The sequence below is a fragment of the Lagopus leucura genome, unplaced genomic scaffold, assembly GCF_019238085.1.
Source record: "Lagopus leucura isolate 7727_CA_CO unplaced genomic scaffold, USGS_WTPT01 Super-Scaffold_100021, whole genome shotgun sequence".
Lineage (NCBI taxonomy): Eukaryota > Metazoa > Chordata > Aves > Galliformes > Phasianidae > Lagopus > Lagopus leucura.
The window spans coordinates 5,578,732-5,597,118 of record NW_024962274.1 but is presented as its reverse complement, the minus strand read 5'-3'; the positions used below and the strand labels follow the sequence as shown (position 1 = coordinate 5,597,118).

Below are 18,387 nucleotides of genomic sequence, written 5' to 3'. Positions count from 1 at the left end.
GATTCTATAATAAAATGAGAGAGGTAAAAAGTCCTTTTCTCTCTTTCTTATCTCACTTCTAGTTTTAATTCGGCTTTGATAAATAGCATGAGATTTGAAACTTACTTTGAATGCATTCAAAATAGATCAATAATTGGATTTTATTTACTGAACAGAGTTGTGTTTATTGCATTCTTTCTGCAGATGTTTCAAGTACTACATGGAGAAAAGCCACTCTATATCCAAGCAAATAACTGTGTAGAAGCTAGTGAGTGGATAGAAGCTCTCTGTCGAGTAACAAGATGCAACCAGAAGAGACTTAGTTTTTACCACCCTTCGGCTTTTTTGAATGGCAACTGGCTTTGCTGCAAGGCTACAGTAGAGAACACAGTGGGCTGCGCTCGTTGCACTGCGTAAGTTGCTTCTCAAATGAAAATGTGTATGTTTGGTAAGACCCATCACAGATGACTCGCTGTACAACTTGAGAATCTGTAGGCAAGGCTTTCCATCTGCTGCAGTCAGTTACTAAGAACATGCACCTGAAGTACTAGATTTACTAAAATCTGTTCACCACCCTGGATAACGTTATGGGTACCAATTCAGTGTGTAGATCGGAAATACTGAATGGTTTATTTTCCTATGCAGGATAATGTATTTTATAGCTAATGGAACTTGTGCTGACAGTTGGGTTGCCTCGTGTGTTTGTATCACATTGGTCATCTGTAGAAATTTTGCATAGTAATAGTTTTGAAAGTGTGTAGCATAGGGATGTGGGAGTTTTATGCCATGCGTGGTGTTTCCTGACTAAGAAAGAACTTGATGCATGAACTGGTCTACTTGCTCGTTTATTAGCGGTTCCTTTTTCTCTCTTGCTGGCTGTGTTCTGAACTACTAGAGTGAACTGAATGGTATCACGTGGGTCTGTACTGTAACACTGGCTGTTCAAAGCACCTCTGAAACTGGCATTTTTACCTGTTTGTCCTCTATGCTTGTAGTGTGCACAGTTAATGCAGAGCTTGTTGGAGAGAAAACATCAGTGGTAGTTACCTACTTTGTGTTAGAACCTTGGCTGGTGATAATTCTTCCTTTGAGAGCTGTTACATCTAGTGCAAATAAAGACAGAGATGGGATTTCTCAAGTTTGAATGCAGAAGTAGCTCATTATATATATAGTATTTTTTGTGTAATTTGATTCATTCATCTATTACGTTTCTTAACAGCTTAAAAGATTCCCATTATTAAAAATCTTCTTGTTTCTGTCTTTCTGTTGTGGAAATTACCTTGTTCTCTTGTTCTATCAATACTTGAAAGGTAAACAGGTCTTAAAAGCTGTGTTGAATTGTCTGTTAATAACAGTTAATCTTGGATATTTAAAAAGTATTTTAGTCTTGATCTATTGCATAATTAATTCTATTGAGAAACAGGATTTTTAGTACAGCTGTATTCATTGTCCTCAAAACTACTCCTGTTTCTATAAGACTTACAATGAGTGCTGAATTTTCTGTAGGAATTGTGAAGCTATCAGAGTAATAGGCATATTAAAAAGCCTAAATGTAATCAGTTAAATGTAATGTAATTTAAATGTACTTTTAAAATGTAATCAGTTCAGATTTGCTTTCAAACCTTTAGAGAATGACTTGGATTACTCATTTTCTGTTTTTTCATTTTTTAGAGATGTTCCTGCTGATACTCAAATTGAGATTGATGGAGACAGAGAGACAGAAAGAATTTACTCACTTTTCACCATCAACATGTCTAAACTTCAGAAGCTGGAAGGTACTCAAGTAGTAATTCAGAAGAATTATACTGTATTTTTCAACTCTCATTCTTTAGGTCTCTAACATCTACTTGGTCTTAACTATTTACTTGAAAATAGCAAACTAGAGACAGAATATACATAGGTAATGCCTCCTGTTTATTTCCATGAAAACTACATCAGATATAAAGAGTGTGATGACAATATTTAGCAAATTCTCAGCTACAAAACACTATTTTTCATTGTAGCCACTGCTGAAATTTTTACCACCCGCCACCTTGCTGTATTGACATCCACTGTTTGATCTCCATACATGTTCGGAATGCGCCACTGAATGTTCAATTTTTTCTCCTGGAGGAGAATTCAGTGGCACACCTTTCTTTCGTACACAGTTCCATGTCAGATGCCATTTTGCCAGACTTCCCTTCTGCTGCCATCTGTCACATGGCAACAGAAAGTAATGGGATATTGATGGAAAGGTTCGACTTCTATTGCCAGACCACCAACATCTGCCTCTGATGTCATGGGTCAGTATAATAACATAGGAGGCATTATTTTCAGAGCAGTTCTTGTATTTTTTGAGTGTTTAGTACACTAGTAACAGACACTGTTCAGACGTTTCTTAGCAATGGACATCAGGTGTGCACATTGGTGTGCATATTAATATTATAATATTATTCTAACTGAATTTGCGTATAAAAATTCTGAAATAGTCTAAGCAAAGATAGCAATTATAGTTGTTTGCTTTTCTGTCCCTGACCTCATTTTCCTGGCTATGACATGAATTATATGCCACGTAGCTGAGTTACAACAAAACATTGATTTTTTTTTTTTTTTTTTTAATTTTTTTTTTCAGTTAGGAAGGAGCTGAATAATCAGGATGCAGGACCAGTGGAGAGCAAGCAATAGAACAACAAATACATCTAGTTGATACTGTTTTCTATCTCAGTCTGTTGTATGCATAAGCTAGAGTGATATCGCTTTTCAGAACTTCAGAATCCTCGTTTACATGGTGAGAGTTAAATATGTTTATTCACGGCCAAAATCTAATTGGGATTTTGTGATTATTTCTGTAGAGGCTTGTGGAAGCATAGCTGTCTATCAGGGGCCTCGGAAAGAACCAGATGACTACTCTAACTTCACAATTGAAGATTCTGTGGCAACTTTTCATACGCTTAAACAGATAATAGATACAGTAGAAAAGCTGAATGAATCGCATGAAAAATACCAGAAGAAGAGATCGTCCAGTGCTGAATATGGTAGTGAGTAAGTATTTTAAAGGATTTTGACATACAAATATTTACTAACAGAAATATAAGAAGCAAATACAAAAGTTCAGGTAGCAATAACTAAACCAAAATTAGTTTTAGACTACCGGAAGACATGGAGGAAAATAAGGAAAATGAAGGAAAATAATTTCCTTCATTTGTAATAGAGCAGCTCTTCACCAGTTGATAGATGATAGCTGGTGCCAGAAGAATATCGTTTCATCTGTGTTTGTGTTGAGATTCCCATAAACAATGAGTCTGTTGTTTTCTTGCAATCTAAAGTTTGTGTGTGCTTCACGTGTTAACCTGAACTGTCTCCTAACATTCCTTAAAACATTCCTTAAAATATTATGTTTCTTAAAATATAAAGTTGTCTTGTCAAATTTCAGTTAAGGAGTTCAATTGTCTGACTACCTTCTAGTGCTTTTTTTTAACTTGAATTCTTTTTATCAAGCATCAGTTAAGAAAGCTAAATTATCAGATTCTATGTAACTGAAAATTATACCGAAAACAAACATTTTTTACGTACTTTAAGTTCTCTTGTCATGCTCAGTGATAAATGCAATCTTTTAAAATTGAATTTAAAAAAAATTTTTTTTTAAGTTCACTATTGCTCCAGAGCTGATTCTTTTGATTCTCCTCGATCCGAGCTTTTGTCCACAGAGCAACACCAGTCAAATTTTGTTTTCTTTGTTGCACCAGTAATATAAATGTTATTTTCAGAAGAAAGAATGCTACAGTAATCTCATTCCCCTACTTTGATACTGGGCTCAGGTTGTTCCAAACAACTGACAATTGATTTACAAGTTTCATACGCAAGTACATAAAGCTTTATGCAAATCACAAATATCCATAAATTATGCAAAAGAGCAGTTTTTCTTAATGAGTAAAAAAATGAGTGAAAGAATTAAAAAGCAAATGTTAACCATTAAAAATATTTACATGTAATGTTTTCTTTTTTTCCAGAAAAAATCCAATTGGAAAGGTTTCCTAACCAAAACCAACTATGGCAGACTTGGAAAAAAAGAAACTGGAAACATTCTCAAGTGTTCTGTTCTTTTGTTTTGTTTCATTTTGTAGTTCATCATGTGCATTTTCACAAAGTATTTAAAAATGAAATAGATGCTAGTTGTGTTGACAATCTATTTAATATTTAATAGAAAGCTAGCTACTTGGAAATCTGGTCTTTTAAAGTTTATTCTCATTTTGCTGAAGAACTTAAAGTTCCAGGTTCTGAAAGTAACAAATGTGAATAAATCTAAGAGTTGTTTGCTGTTTCAGGACAGAATTTTCTAAACAAATAAGCTTTTTAATGGAAGAAAATCAATGTGACGTTTGGTTGTATTGCATCTCTTAATGCATGTACTGCAAACTTGTAAGAGTTTACCATGAGTGCCTGCCCTGCTGATAACAATCTTGAAATAGAAATCCCAACATACTCTGTCATAGGGATCTGAAGTTTCACACTCAACTCATTTGACTTTTTTTTTTTTTTTCTTATATTAGGTGTTGTCAGAACTTGGTCTAACTAAAGCAGTATGTTGCAGACAGCAGACACCAGAGTTTAGGTTTTGTTGTTTTTTAAGTACTAAAGAAGAAGAAATCAGGGAACTTTTATTATGCCTCCTGTTTACATTTGGAGTGAGTAGTATATGGAGTGACGTGAGACCACTATCAATTTCCTCTGAGGTACTTTTTTAAGGTACATTTTTTTTCTTAATCTGAAAACAAATGCAGGGTAGCAGTGTTCTTCATAAATAAGTTTGCCTATGGATAAAACAAACAAACTCAAATGTGAACTGATTATGGTTAAGTACCAATCAATCTACATCATTCCGCTTATGGTTTTTTGATTAAAAAATATAATAGCTAGGTTCAGTTCATCATTTGACTACAAATCTAATAAATAATCTCTATTATAATCACTCAAAGCACTTTAGATATCTGGACTATCCCAGATTATTTTTAGATACTTTGTAGTATCTGCTTGTTATGATCAGTTCAATGATCAACATTGTTTTTCTTTAAACAATGCTTCAGTGAATATTTTTATATCTTTAGTTATATGAATTCTTATTTGCCAATTAACACAATTTTTAAACTGTCATTCTTGACTCTACTAAGATTAATTTTTGCTCATTTCATCTGAGAAGTTAGGTTTCTGCTGAAAGAACTTATGTATATAACCAGGAAGAAGCAAAGATGGCAACTTTGCTTCATCAGTATTAAATATAATGGTACTCCTTGGAATACTATTTTTAACAATAACTGTATGTGGTACTTTTTATTTTTGGAGCATTTGCTGTGGGATCTTCTGTTGTTTATTTGTTGGTGTGTTTTGTTTTACAATCATGATTTTGGCCAAATTAATTGGAAATGTGACATACAAATAGAGTAGAAGTCCACAATGCTTGAAAACTGTAAGCTGTTTCAATTACTATACGTTTGTAACACTGTTGTAGGGAGGTTTTCTGTAATAGAAGCACACTGGCAAGACAAGATTGAATTATTTTTTTTTAATGAATGTAACTTGTTAAAATAACTATTCGTTTTAACCATACAAACCACAATAGAATGTCTGGGAATCAGTACTGGTATCTGCAAAGCCACAATCATTCAGTCACCTCCACTGTTTTTGCCTTTACTTAAACAATTTTGATGTATTTTCGTTTGCCAACGGTTGAAATTGGAGTGGTGGGAATCATACTAATGCCAAGAAATGTGTTTTGCCAAGGTAAATTGGGTCTATGTAATTGCCATTAAAGTTGCCATTAAACAAAAATTTAAGTGCTTTCATCTGTCAAAGTTAGTTTGTGCTGTACGTTGATTAACACTGTGGCAAAGCATGTCTTCCTTGGGGCCATTTTTTAAAGGTTTCATAATCCAAATTATGGAAAAACACTTTGAACTTTAAAAAAAAAAATGTTAATAATGAAGACAATGCACTTTTTTCTTTGATGGTACTGGAAAAAGAGCAAAGGCCGCTGAATTGTGATCAGTAGGATTTAATTTCTCATTTTTATAATGTTTCAAAACACAGTAGATGTTCTAGAATTTAATTAGGTACAAGTAGGATGATTAATAATTAAAGTTGCCTTCATTTTGATTAGTCTAGAAACATGATGTTATTCAGTAATTAGTTCTGTTGGGATTGTAAATTATCATTAGTTTCAATTTGTATTATGCTGATGTATTGTTGAATGTATTTTTATTTAAATTTTATTTTCTTATCAAGACATTAAAATGTTTTGTAACATTGCTTGAGAATAACTCATAAATAAATTTCAACAAACTCGAGATATGCTGTGCTCTTACTGTGAGGCCTGGCTTTTGAAAATGTAGACTTGAAGACTGACTAAATAGGAGTTTCCATACAGGAGGTGGTTATAACAAAATAAGTATCTGGTATGCAGAAGGAAAAAAAAAAACCAACAACTTTAATTTGAGGGATTTTTTGTGGTCATCTACAGCATCACTGCAGTCTAACTTAGGGTTATGGCTGAGAGAGAAGCGCTACTTCATAGCATAGCAGTGTACATAAGAAGCTTCAGTAAGGTGACAGTTCTGAAGTGTTTACAACACCTAGTCTGATGTATTAAAGGATATCTAATTCTGGTGTTAGATAATACATTTTCTTCCTTTATTTGTTATCTATCTAGGATACCAGTGTTATATACACATCAGAGCTATTTTAAATAGATTGCATATGGAGAAAAAATAATTATTTTTGTCACCTGCTGTTCTCCCTTTGTTTTTAGGTGTTTTTAGAAGATAACAGTGTAGTTATCTTCTAAGTTAGTTATCTTCTTGAGTTATCTTCTACAGTTACTGTGTAGTTACTGCCTTGATGTTTTATTTCCTTGTATGGAGAGCTGACCTGTTGTCACTTATTGCCGATATGGAAGTTCTTATTAGGAGTTAGAGTCCAGACTGTCAGCATTTTGGAATAAATTTATATTAATTCTAAGGTAAGCTGTATTAAAGCCCAGTCTTAACATACTGCAACCATTTGCAGAGATTCAGAAAGTAGAGGAAGTTTAAGATGAAAGAAATGTAGAAAGAATTTTTTCCTTGAGCACTCCAAACAAATTTGTAAAGATTCTCTGGCAATTTTAGCAGTGCTCTGTTCTATTCACAGCTAACGTGAGCATGATGTGACATTAATTCATGCTTACTTGTACATAATTTAAAGTACTAAGTTCTTTAGCATTTACTTACGATGATAAACTCATTCAACTTTTCTTTTATTCCATATGCATGCTCTTTTTTTAAAGATCAGACCAGCAAACAAAAGCTCCCAGAAACAAACAAGCATAACTTCTAGCAGAATGGGAGAATGCATGCAACTTAACTGAGGAACTCATGGGCAGATGCAAAAAGATATGTAAGGTTTGTATGATTTATGCAGACTAGCTTGTTCAGCCTTGATGAGACTACTGCCAGAATGCTTTGTCAGTTACTGAAATTCTGCAATAAAAGTTACTGTGAGAAAAGATTTTGATGTACCTGCATCAAGGTCTGGAACTTGATAATCTACAGCTCTGCAATATCAGAATAAAGTTTAATGTGGGGTTTCCTTTTTCTTTTGTATTGAGGAAATACACAAAGTGTTTCTCTTCTGACATTGAAATTTTTACACAACCATGTTAAACTGCTTTTTACTTATCCTTTACATCGATTTATGTAGACATTTCTAATCTTGCTGCATACGATGCTCCATTCAGTTGCAATAACTGAGCTTTTAATGATTTGAGGTCATAATTATTTTAGCTTATTTGGTATTGCAAGTGCTGTGCAGTTGTGTGTTTATAGCGTAGTTAAGTTTCACCAAAAGGAAGCTAGGAATCTTTATAAAAGCATTTTAGAAACATTCTATGCCTTTCAGAGCAAAGTAGCTTGCTCTAAAGGTCTGTGCCTTTTCTCTCTCATCCTCTATTTCTGGTTATTCTTCTTAAGCAGAACAAAAAGACAATCATAGAACAGCTCGATTTACTGTGACTTGAATTCAATATTTAAAGATAAAAATTTCTTACCCAGTCCTGCTGAGATAGCACTGTAGAAGCATTTGGTTTCTCAAAAAGTGCAAGATATCCCCTCTTTTAGTCCAGACTGGTGTTTGAGTGGAAAAAAATGCACTGTGTCAGGGAGCAAAGAGTGATGAAAAGCAAAAGGCAGCCGATTGTTGATGGAATGTTTTCCTCCTATATGAGCGTGAGGGCACTGTACCTACGGAAGGGTTACCTCAGGAGCCAGCTAGCAGCATGGGGGTGGAAACTGCACATGTTGAACACAGTCTGCAGCTAAGTCTCTTGCAGACCCTTTGATGTTGCTGCTGGGTGACAGAGAAACAAGCCTTCATCGGATGACAAGTGGTCTGCAGACTGTAGAATTAGGAAAAGGGAAACTCCCCTGCAAAAATCAAGGTACAGTCATACAATCATACTCAGATCTGATGTTCATGATACAGTTTTATCCTTAAACCTATGAAGTACTTTACAAGGGGAAGGGTAAGTAGGTACAGTTCAGCCTCTTCTTTCCATGTAGGTGGCAGTACAGTTCTATATGTTGTTTAGAAATGCGATTTAAAGAGTGTCTCTTCATAACTTGACAAGACGATAACCTGCTTTTCAGTTCAGAATGTAGTTCCATTCTTAAACAGCTAAACTCAGTTAAAATAAGTATAATCTTGTCTTAACAGTTAATTTGTTAAAAAAGTTAATAAATGGCATATGAGATGAGCTTTGAGTTTGAAAATTCACACTGTATGGAGGGAATAGCAATAACTGAGCTTCACTACAAGTAAAATAATTAGCAAACAAGATTTTGCTGTAGTATTTCTTGGAATCTGAGCCATCTGTGACCTTTGTGTTGTTGGCCTTGAGATTCAGATTCAGCAGTTGTGGATGAGCTTGAGTGTTGTATGAACAGAGATGTCTCAAGGATGTAGACCTAATGGAGCAGTTCACTGAAGCCAGGAGCTGTTCAGTCTGGATTTCCAGAGAGGTTCCCACACAAAGCCATTAACTTCTTTTGTAAAAACTTCATAAGGATCTCCCTTCTGAATACTAGGTATTGATCCATTTCACTGGATATTTATAATGTGAAACGCTAACTTTGAATTTCTGGTACTTGTTAATCTTTGAATTCTTACCCATGCTTGTGTAAAATTCATGCTTAATCATATCTGAACACTGCAATATAGCTAGAATGGCCAGAATGTACTTCTTTTTAAACTCAGTTTGCTGCTCTTGGTAGCAGTGTGACTACTTCAGTCTCCTGCCCAGCGAGACCTTCCCACTGTCAAAGTAGTATTCAAGCTATTCCACTAATGCAGTATGTTTCCCAAATCCGTGTTTTTATTTTTTTTATATCTGGATGCCTGCTTCAGACTTGTGTCACAAAAACTACATATTATCTTTCAAGTATGTCTCATTTTGGTAGTTGCTTCAGGCAGCTTCAGTGAAACTTAAGGTGGTTTTCACAGGTGCACTTAGCGAGGTCTTGTCTACAACCACAATAGTATAATTAATGCTGGCATTAATGGCACTGTTGAGCATGTTCGTATTGATAGAAGGCAACAGAGAGAACCAGATGATCTAGAGTTTAAGGAACAATTTCGGCAGAGAGCTATGCTTGAATTCTTTTCTTTGGCAGATAAATTAATTTGACACAGTACTTAAGACTTCTGATATACGTTATTCTATTGACAGAGCAAACAGCAAGTGTACTAATACAGTTCAGCCTGCAAATTATTTGGCCAAGATACACAAATAGTTACATAACTGTTCGTTGCATTATCATAAAACTGACATTTCCATAACAATTTTGTTATTAGTAAAAATAACCTCAGATTCTATGTTTCAGAGTAAGCAAGCTGCAGGGGGAAAAAAAACTTCAAAAATGTTGTATGAGGAAAGAAGAAAGGAAAAATAACACAAGTCAGGTCATTTTCAAATGCTTCCGTTCTCAAAAGTCATAGAATCTATGAAAGACATAATTGTACTTTCTTCCAAACAGTCTGCAATAATTACAGTTTTAAGAGGTGCATAGGAAATGAAGGTGATCGTATAAGGGGAAGATAAGTATATAAGTAAGTAAGTTGAAATGGAATTAGGACAATAAGAAGGAATCTGGGCAAGTTTTCTGGTTTGAAATTGGGTGTCAAACACTTGGAGCCTTCCAAGTGAGTATTTGACTTAGAGACAATCAGAACCTAGAATAAATGCTTGGTGAATGATGCCATATCTTACTGTAAAATTCTTGCAGAAATATAATTGATTATAAATTGCATAATATAAACAAGTCCTAATTTTTATAACTGCTATTATGTACCACCCCATTCAGAGTTGCAAAACAAGCTGTTTTTTCACCATTTTATAACTCAAATTGCCTGTGTAGCTATAATTCTATCTGAGCAATCGTTCAATGAGCAATGAGTTCAAATTCCTTTATTAAATAAGCAATTGAGAACATTTTCAGCAAAGTCTGGATGATGTGAACCAATGCAGTCATCCCCTACCCTATGTGAAATAATTAAGTTTTATTTGTGGATTACAATGGTGCCATCTTCCTACACACTACATTCATAATGTTGTGTAACTATACAGAACAGATGAATTCCAGAGGGTCAGGACAAAACTTCTTCAAAACTTCTTGGAATCTTGATTCTATAAACTCTTCAAATGTTAAAATAACCAAGAAATTAGTTACTGGATAGGAAACTCGTTATCTTTCTATGAAGCAAAATATTCACGGGTGCTTGTATCATAACTGCTCTACAACTTGCACTGCCCAGAACAAGTGCATGTTCTTTATTTGTAACAGTAGACAAGGCAGAACGAGCCAGGGTACAAGATGAGAAGTTACCTCCTTTTTACTTTGGAAAACATTTTTCATCCTGATATTGAAAGCAGTGTGTCACCTTGGCGATTTTGCTTGTACAAAAGGGCATCTCAGCCTTTGAGAATAAACTCTGAGCTGTTTTTTCAGTTCAACTTTTATGCTCAGCAGCAAAGCTGGTTATGAGTAATGGCCTCTTGTATCAAGAAGAAATGCAGAAAGACCAGAAGGATGCTTGTAGCATAAAATGAGAAAGCACAGGGAATGGTTGCAGGTTAATACTAGCATTGCCACGTTGTTTAGATCAGTGTTGTTGTTTTTACTTGTGCCAAAGATATCACCAACGTACTACATTTTGATGGCACCCAAATGTAATTACATTATGCTTCATAGTTTGCTCATATGAATTCTTCCAAACTGAAGGGAACTACAACCAGTTTCCTTCCCATTCCTGTCAAGAAAAATTAGAAATGGCCAGACAGATTATGTTAAATTAGAGGGAGGGAGAGACTACATCAGACTAATTATTTTCCTTTTTGTTTTAAATTACTTTCAGAGCCAGTTAACATTTTACATAGGAGACATACAATCTGCTTTGGTTTCAGACATTTTTAATCTGGGAAGATATATTTAATATATAAACATCAGTGCAAAAAGGTATAAAAATGCAATGTATTATCAAAGTAGAATTATGCAAATAAGAAAAGAAAATGTATACAAAAAGCACTTCAAACTTTCTGGATTACTCACTAATTTACGTTCAGAAGTGCCGAAATTTTTATCAATCTATATATATATTTACATGATATGATGCAAATAATTGAATTAAAGTTAACAAGTTTGACTAGGAAGTAGATACTTCAAGATCTTCTGTTTCCTCTGTTGATCTGCTTTTTTAATGGTATTATCAGTTAAGAGATGCGTCCATCTTCTCTTCCTACGCCTCTCAGCTCCTGAGACGTTTTTAAGATGAATATAGCTGAAGTGATCAGCATATTTATGCCTTTACTACCCAAAGCCAGATCTTTGTAAACAAGAAGCACTGTGTGCAAGTCTGCCAAAGTGTACAGCTCCATCTGTTAGCAGTCTTGGCAAACAGGTCACGAGTTGGAATTCCAGAAGGATTTGGTGGTCATCTCCCTTTTGTGAAGGCAGTCCAGTCCATTCAGGTGATGTTGGGGTTATCCAAAATTGCTTTATCTATTGAATTTTAATGTTTTTATTAATGTGTACAATAAATGTGTTGCCAGGTAAGAGCTGAATAATGGAGATAAATTATTTGTTACAGGAAAAACTACATTTCTTAATGAATTATCTTGAATTGTGAAAGGGAGTTAAGGAATATAATCTCTCCCCCTCCTTGAAAATATCTGATTTTCTCAGTCCATATTCTTACATACATCGGTTTCTATACATCATTATTCATGTGCCTGTATAATTAGATATAACCCAGCTGTGACGATCAACAGCAATTGTTCTTGAAGGAAAGCTGGCATACCCCAAAAGTTAGCGTTTTGAAGCCTCACTCAAATTCGGCAGCATTTCTGCTATGCATAGATCATATTTTTTTATTCTAAAATGGCCATGAGGAACATTTCTCAAGTTACAAAGCAGTAATCCAGACTGTTTTTTGTTGCTGTTGTTGTTTTTGTTTTGTTTTGTTTTTTTTTAAGCTTAGCACCACAAGGCGATGCAGGTACCAAAATGGACCACTGGGATGCCCCTGGTTACTGCAGCAGCATTGGCCTACATGGCCTTTAAGGGTCCCTTCCACCTCTAAGGAATCTATTCTATGATTTGGCTTTCAGGCACTGGACATTTGTGATCTGTCCTCGTAAGACACTCGTGGTATTGTGGTATTGTCCAGGAGGCGCGGTCCCAGTGCGTGCAGTGGGAAAACTGAGGCAGGACCACCACTTCCTGAGGCGGTAGCAGAGGCGCGGCGCAGCCTTGCGGACGGCCGCTCTCGGGTGTGGGCCCTTCCCGCCCGGAGCTCCGGCGGCCGCCAGGTGGCGCTGTAGCCCCGCCGCCAAGCGCCGCGGCCGCGTCCCCGCCCCTCCGCCATGGCCGACGTGGAGGACGGGGACGAGCCGGGCGCCCCCCACTCGCACCCGGGCTCCTCGGCCTCCAAGGCGGGAGGCCCCGACAAGATGTTCTCGCTGAAGAAGTGGAACGCGGTGGCCATGTGGAGCTGGGATGTGGAGTGCGACACCTGCGCCATTTGCCGGGTGCAGGTCATGGGTAAGCGCCAGCCGGCAGGGCCCGACCCGCCGTGGCCGCCGACTCCGCCACGGGGCGGAGGTGCCCGCCCGCACCGCCGGCGCTGCCCCGCAGCCGCCCTCCGTCGAGCGACGCGGCTTCCGGCCCAGAGTGGCCGTGCCCCCTGCCCCCCCTTCACCCTTCCGCGCCCGCCCCGGCGGCGAGGGCCGTTCCCGCTTCCTGAGGTGCCCTTCGCGCTGAGGGCCCCGGGCGAGCCCTGATCGCGGCGCGCGCTCACCTCAACGAGGCCTCAGCAGCCCGGCGGGCCCCGCCTGTGTGTGCCGGGACCGCCAGCCGGGGCGCGGCCGGCCCTGCGCCGTGCGGGCTGCGAGGGCTGCGTGCGGGTGGCGGGCGGGCGCGGCTGGCGGGCGCGGCCGGGGCTGCAGTGCTGCCGCCCGCGCTTGTTTTGAAGCGGTGCTGTGGGCGTATAGGAAAAGTAGTTTTTGCTTACCTTAGTACGACGCTCTAATTTCTACTGCAGTTCAGCCCACGTGAACACACTGAAAGGTTTATTGGGAAAATGGGGGCTTAGCTCACCCGATTTTAAAGCGGTTTTGAAAAGCAGCCTAGTCAGTGACCGGCATTAGTGCTTTCTGACGTGTGCGGTGTCTGAGAATCCTTCAAGTTCCTCTGTTATACCCGCATCCGTTCTGTTGCTGTTGTGCTGCTCAGAGCACACCTCAGAGATCAGCCTTCTGCGTTTGCACAGTGAGCAGAGACTGCTGTGGGAATAGGAAATTGGCTTAATGTTCTATGAGTAAGCAATAATTTTAAGAACACGTTTCTCTTCTGAGGCGTAGTTAAAAACAAAAAGCAAGTCCAACTGTTACCCACACATTTGATTTAAAAATAAATCATTTACATTTTTTTTATTTATTAGGCCTTGGAACTGCTTTTCATCTGAAAGTAAGAGAAAATTCTGGTAACCATTCCTGCCGGAATGTGAAACTTGATCATTACTGACCAGGGTTCAGGAGTTCAGCGCTGCCTCTGCTGGACCCGGCCTGGCTCCTGCAGAGCTGCTGCAGCACAGCCTCCTTTGGCTGCGGGCAGTGCCAGGCCTATGCTGGCCCTGCATGTTTGAAGTCAGCGTGTTTGACTGTGGAAGGGAGGGAACTATTAGCCAGCATCATTTGCTGCTAGTTTAACTCCTTGAACCGATGTAAGCAAACTAAATTTTGTTAGCTGGCACCCTTAGAACTGCAGTGCAGGATTGGGGGCAGCTTACGTTGAGGTTGCTGTGTTTTGTGTCCTGTCTCTTTGAAAGTGCAGAGCTAGGGCTGGGATAGGAAAGCTGCTTTCTGAGTGGCTGCCAGTCTCCCCAGCTGACTGCCCCACATATTGGGTGACTCCAGATCAGATTGCTTCCACATACAGTGGAATAGTGTCTGAATATTTCCTGCATGGCCCTTAGTCCTGTGGAAGTTAAAACTGCAGGAACAGACATCAGGAAGCTTTGTTTGCCACTTTACTTTCATCTAAGTGAGGAAAGGGCAGCTGCTTCAGGGTTTCTGTGCTCTTTGTTCTGTATTAGGTGAGAAAAAGAGGACAGAGCAGGTGAATCTAAAATAGAACTACTTGCAGTATCTGGCAGAAATACTCAAAATTCCTGTAGCATGCTGTATTTTTGTCTTCTAGGGAAACGTGATCTAGCTGGTGACCTGCAGGTCAAGTCCAACCTGCGGGGCACTTGTTAACTGTTACCTTCTTTTTGGAGGAAACCAAGAGGGGTTTCCACTGCGTATGCTGCCATAGTAACTGAATGCTTTCTGTTGTGTATAGTATGTGCTTGCGTGTCTGAGGCACTTTGTGTTGGTGCAAAGGAGAAACAAAGCCATTCTTCTGCTCTATACGTGTGCAATATTAAAAAATACTTAAATATTAAAATCCATGATTATCTCTTGAGTTATATTATCGAATTGACCAGTGCTTAAAAACATGTTTGTGTGTGACTCCGAAAATTACATGCAGGTTCCCATAAGTAAAAGTAGTGTATAAAAGAATGGTAGCAGGAAGTGGGTAGCAGTTGTGAAGAGAGATGTAGAGGCCAAAGAAATGAAAATTGTGAATGATTTCCTTAAAAGGAGCTGCTGACATCTGAAAAACAAAGTCCTGTAATTAGGGTTTGGCTGTGTGCTTGCTCTGCTCTTAATGTGCCTGAGTGCCTTGGCACAGACCTGCTGCTTGTATCTGCAAAATGGAGAAGGCTTTTTTTCAGCAGAAGTTAAGAAAATATGGGCAATAGAACTTGTTGGGCAGCTTAGAGTCCTTCTGATCTCTTTCAGATGGATATGTCATTCTCATTCACTGTTTGAAATTTGGGGGGAGTTGTTATTTAATGTTCAAAGGCTGAAGTGGACAACAAAACTAGAGATTTTTATCTTTTGAAATTCATTTTAAAGTTAAATTTTTTCCTCTGTCAAGCATATTCTTAAGATGGAATCTTGAGCATCAGATTGAGTCTTTTTCTTGTTTACTTTTAGATGCCTGCCTTAGATGTCAAGCTGAAAACAAACAAGAAGATTGTGTTGGTATGTAGTGATTTCATTCGCTTGTTTTTAAATTGAAGCCTCTCTCAATAGGGTGCATTTCCATGTTTGAAGGGAATACTGGGTTTGTTAATGCTCAGAATCAAAGTGCTGTTTTGTTATACAGTGTCATCTCTTTACGTTAGTAATATTTTACAGTTAATTTTTTGAGCTCTACTAAATTAGTGTTAGTGCCAGGCATGCTGTGTGGAGCAGGACGCTTTCACGTTTCAGTGTCAGTGTGCACACAGCCATGAGGTTTGGGTTCTCATCCTGGCTGTAACTGAGTAGAGGATAAATGCCTTTGAAGTGGGCGAAGGAGTGGCTCCTTTTTCCTTCTGGGATGTGCCAGAGGGGGCGATGCAATATCCAGAGAATTCTATTCTCAAATCAATTCTTGACTGTTTTAAAGGTGATATTTTTCTCAGTGTTGATTCAGACACAGTTGATTCAGACACTATTGCTTGGTTTTTTTTTCAGTTTTCATTTGAAAAAACGTAATCACTTGAGTTTGCTATAATGCTGTTTAATCATGAACATACTTTACACTGCTTGCCAGCATATGCAAAAGCAAATTGTATCTCAATTCCAATATATTTAAATCGGAAACAGTGAAAATTGTCTCATGTTGTTTTCTTTAGATCTTTAAGTCAACTCCTAAGCTGGTGGTAAAGCCTTCCATGCCCTTGTTCTTTCTGCTTTGAAGCGTATTGTCTCAAAGTTAATTCACTGTTGTTTCTGATGATTGTTTTAACCAGAACAAGAATTTCCTGTTTCAGATGCCTTGCTAAGTGTCTTCCTAAGTGTCCTGTTTAAAATAGGGGAAAACAACACATAAATTACAGCGCTCCTTTGGTTGGTACTCTTATATTTCATTAAGGAAAATGTGAGGTAGTAAGGGAAAAAACAGAGCAACTAATATTTTTGAGTACATGGGCAGTACATAACCGTTTTGTTGCATTGAAGACATTGTAGCCCCAACAACTGATTTATTTTGCCAGTGTAGCTGTTTTGAGGCTCTACGCAGTGTCAAATGCTCTTCCTTGATTTCACAGTTTAAATGCAGCATTTCAGATTTGGTAGCATTCTCTTGTATGATAGTAAGACAGTACCAGTAGTGCATTGGTGATCTTTTCAAACGTGACAGTCAAAATGAAGTGCTTACCCAGAGCAGAATTGCTACTCAGATCTGTTCCAGACACTTTATGCAGGACGGTGAGAATACACATGTGAGAGGCTGTGTGACAGAGAACTGAGAAGTGTTGCCAGGATGACTGCAATCATCCAGTGATGACACATTTTGTCTTTTTAAAGGTATTATAAGTTTGCAGTGGTCTTAAACATCTGAGAAAAATAGCTTGGACCTTGCTGTGAGTGTTGATCTCTGGACAGCTGAGCATGACTAGAACGTGTTCTTTCTTCTCTTTCAGTGGTTTGGGGAGAATGCAATCATTCCTTCCACAATTGCTGCATGTCGTTGTGGGTGAAACAGAATAATCGTTGTCCCCTCTGCCAGCAGGACTGGGTAGTCCAGAGAATAGGCAAATGAAAACACCCGAAGTTTTCTGTTGGACTTGTTGGAGTTCTGTATATTTTATGCCACACGCTCATACAGAAGAGTGGAACGTCTCAGTCGTGGCATGATGTGTTCAGCTTATCTGCTACAGGGAACAGTGTGGTTTTGCTGTGTGCTCTTTGCTGTACTGGGAGGCAGTGGTGAGTCTTATTGCAGGTATTTCCACAACTGAGGAAAGAGAGGCACTGCATTAATAAATGTGTCTGCTAAGATTTGAGTGTTAACTATATCAAGAGCATAGAAATGTGGTGGTGCAGATTATACACCAAATACAGTTCATGTAATGTTTCTACTTAGAGCAATGAGTCAGTTTGAAAAGGAGACCTTTCTATTAAATCTGATATGCTGTATAATTTGGTGTCTGATAAATTATTTTGGTTTTGGATAAATACATCGTTGTCTAAGTAATACTGTATACAAAAACACGTTAAGTGTTTTAGCAAGTATTTTGTTTTTTAATCTAAAATGAGCAGTGTGTGGGCAACACTAGCATTCTCATGTAGGCTTTCTTTATGGCTTAAGAAAATTAGTTGCATCTCTGAAGTCTGTTGCTATTAATATTCTACACGTTTTCTGCATTTGTGCTTACTAAAATTTAACCACATCTATGATTTAAATTCATGTTTCTTTTAAAGTTCATGGACACAAGTACTTTTAATCCAGAAATTTTTGGTACGAAGACACACATTGGATATCAGTTTAGTTGTGGTGTAAACCATGTTGCTGGTTAGCTGTCTAGTATGGAAAACAAAAACAACCATTTTAATGTCCCGAGGAAAGCAGGTACCAATTAAATATAGGAATATAATGTTAAATTGTGCTTTCATCAGAATTCATGTACAGAAATTTCTTCATTGACATTTTATTGGATTACATGTTTGGTTTGGGATGTAAGAGAAAGTATTGTTTCACTGCTGTGGAAATCCTCAATATATCATTTTTTTTAATAGGGTCAGTCCTGTGTGTATTGAAGTGCTTTACTCTCAATATCTGAAGTAATTACTATTAATCTGAACATATGTTTTGTTGGTTTTTTTAATATATGTATGCAACAGAGATTGAGTTACTAAGTCTGTAACAATTTCAGACTTAATAAAATGGTTAATAAACTCGGGTGGAATTGAAGTGATATTATATGCATGTTCTTTTTTACTTAAATTGAGATTGATTAATAATATTTAAG

General features: G+C 37.8%; 2 protein-coding genes across 4 annotated transcripts in view; both read left to right on the top strand.

The window, feature by feature from the left end:
- Positions 1-6,299, top strand: part of RASA2 (RAS p21 protein activator 2) — a 44,908-nt gene extending 38,609 nt beyond the window's left edge. For both annotated transcript variants that reach the window (XM_042878398.1, XM_042878399.1), the window contains 4 exons: positions 184-392; positions 1,651-1,754; positions 2,811-3,000; positions 3,969-6,299. In XM_042878398.1, coding sequence (XP_042734332.1) covers positions 184-392; positions 1,651-1,754; positions 2,811-3,000; positions 3,969-3,996 — 531 coding nt within the window. In that variant the 3' untranslated portion in view covers positions 3,997-6,299. The remainder of the gene's footprint in view (positions 1-183; positions 393-1,650; positions 1,755-2,810; positions 3,001-3,968) is intronic.
- Positions 6,300-12,893: 6,594 nt separating this feature from the next.
- Positions 12,894-18,333, top strand: RNF7 (ring finger protein 7). Of its 2 annotated transcripts, none has more exons than XM_042878574.1 (3): positions 12,894-13,082; positions 15,584-15,631; positions 17,059-18,333. In XM_042878574.1, exons 1-3 carry the CDS (start codon positions 12,905-12,907, stop codon positions 17,175-17,177), a joined length of 345 nt encoding a protein of 114 aa, XP_042734508.1. In that variant the 5' UTR covers positions 12,894-12,904; the 3' UTR covers positions 17,178-18,333. The 2 variants fall into 2 exon arrangements, with proteins under 2 accessions (XP_042734508.1, XP_042734509.1); XM_042878575.1 differs by having other exon boundaries at positions 12,894-13,075; positions 17,059-17,115.
- The last annotated feature ends 54 nt before the right edge of the window (positions 18,334-18,387 follow it).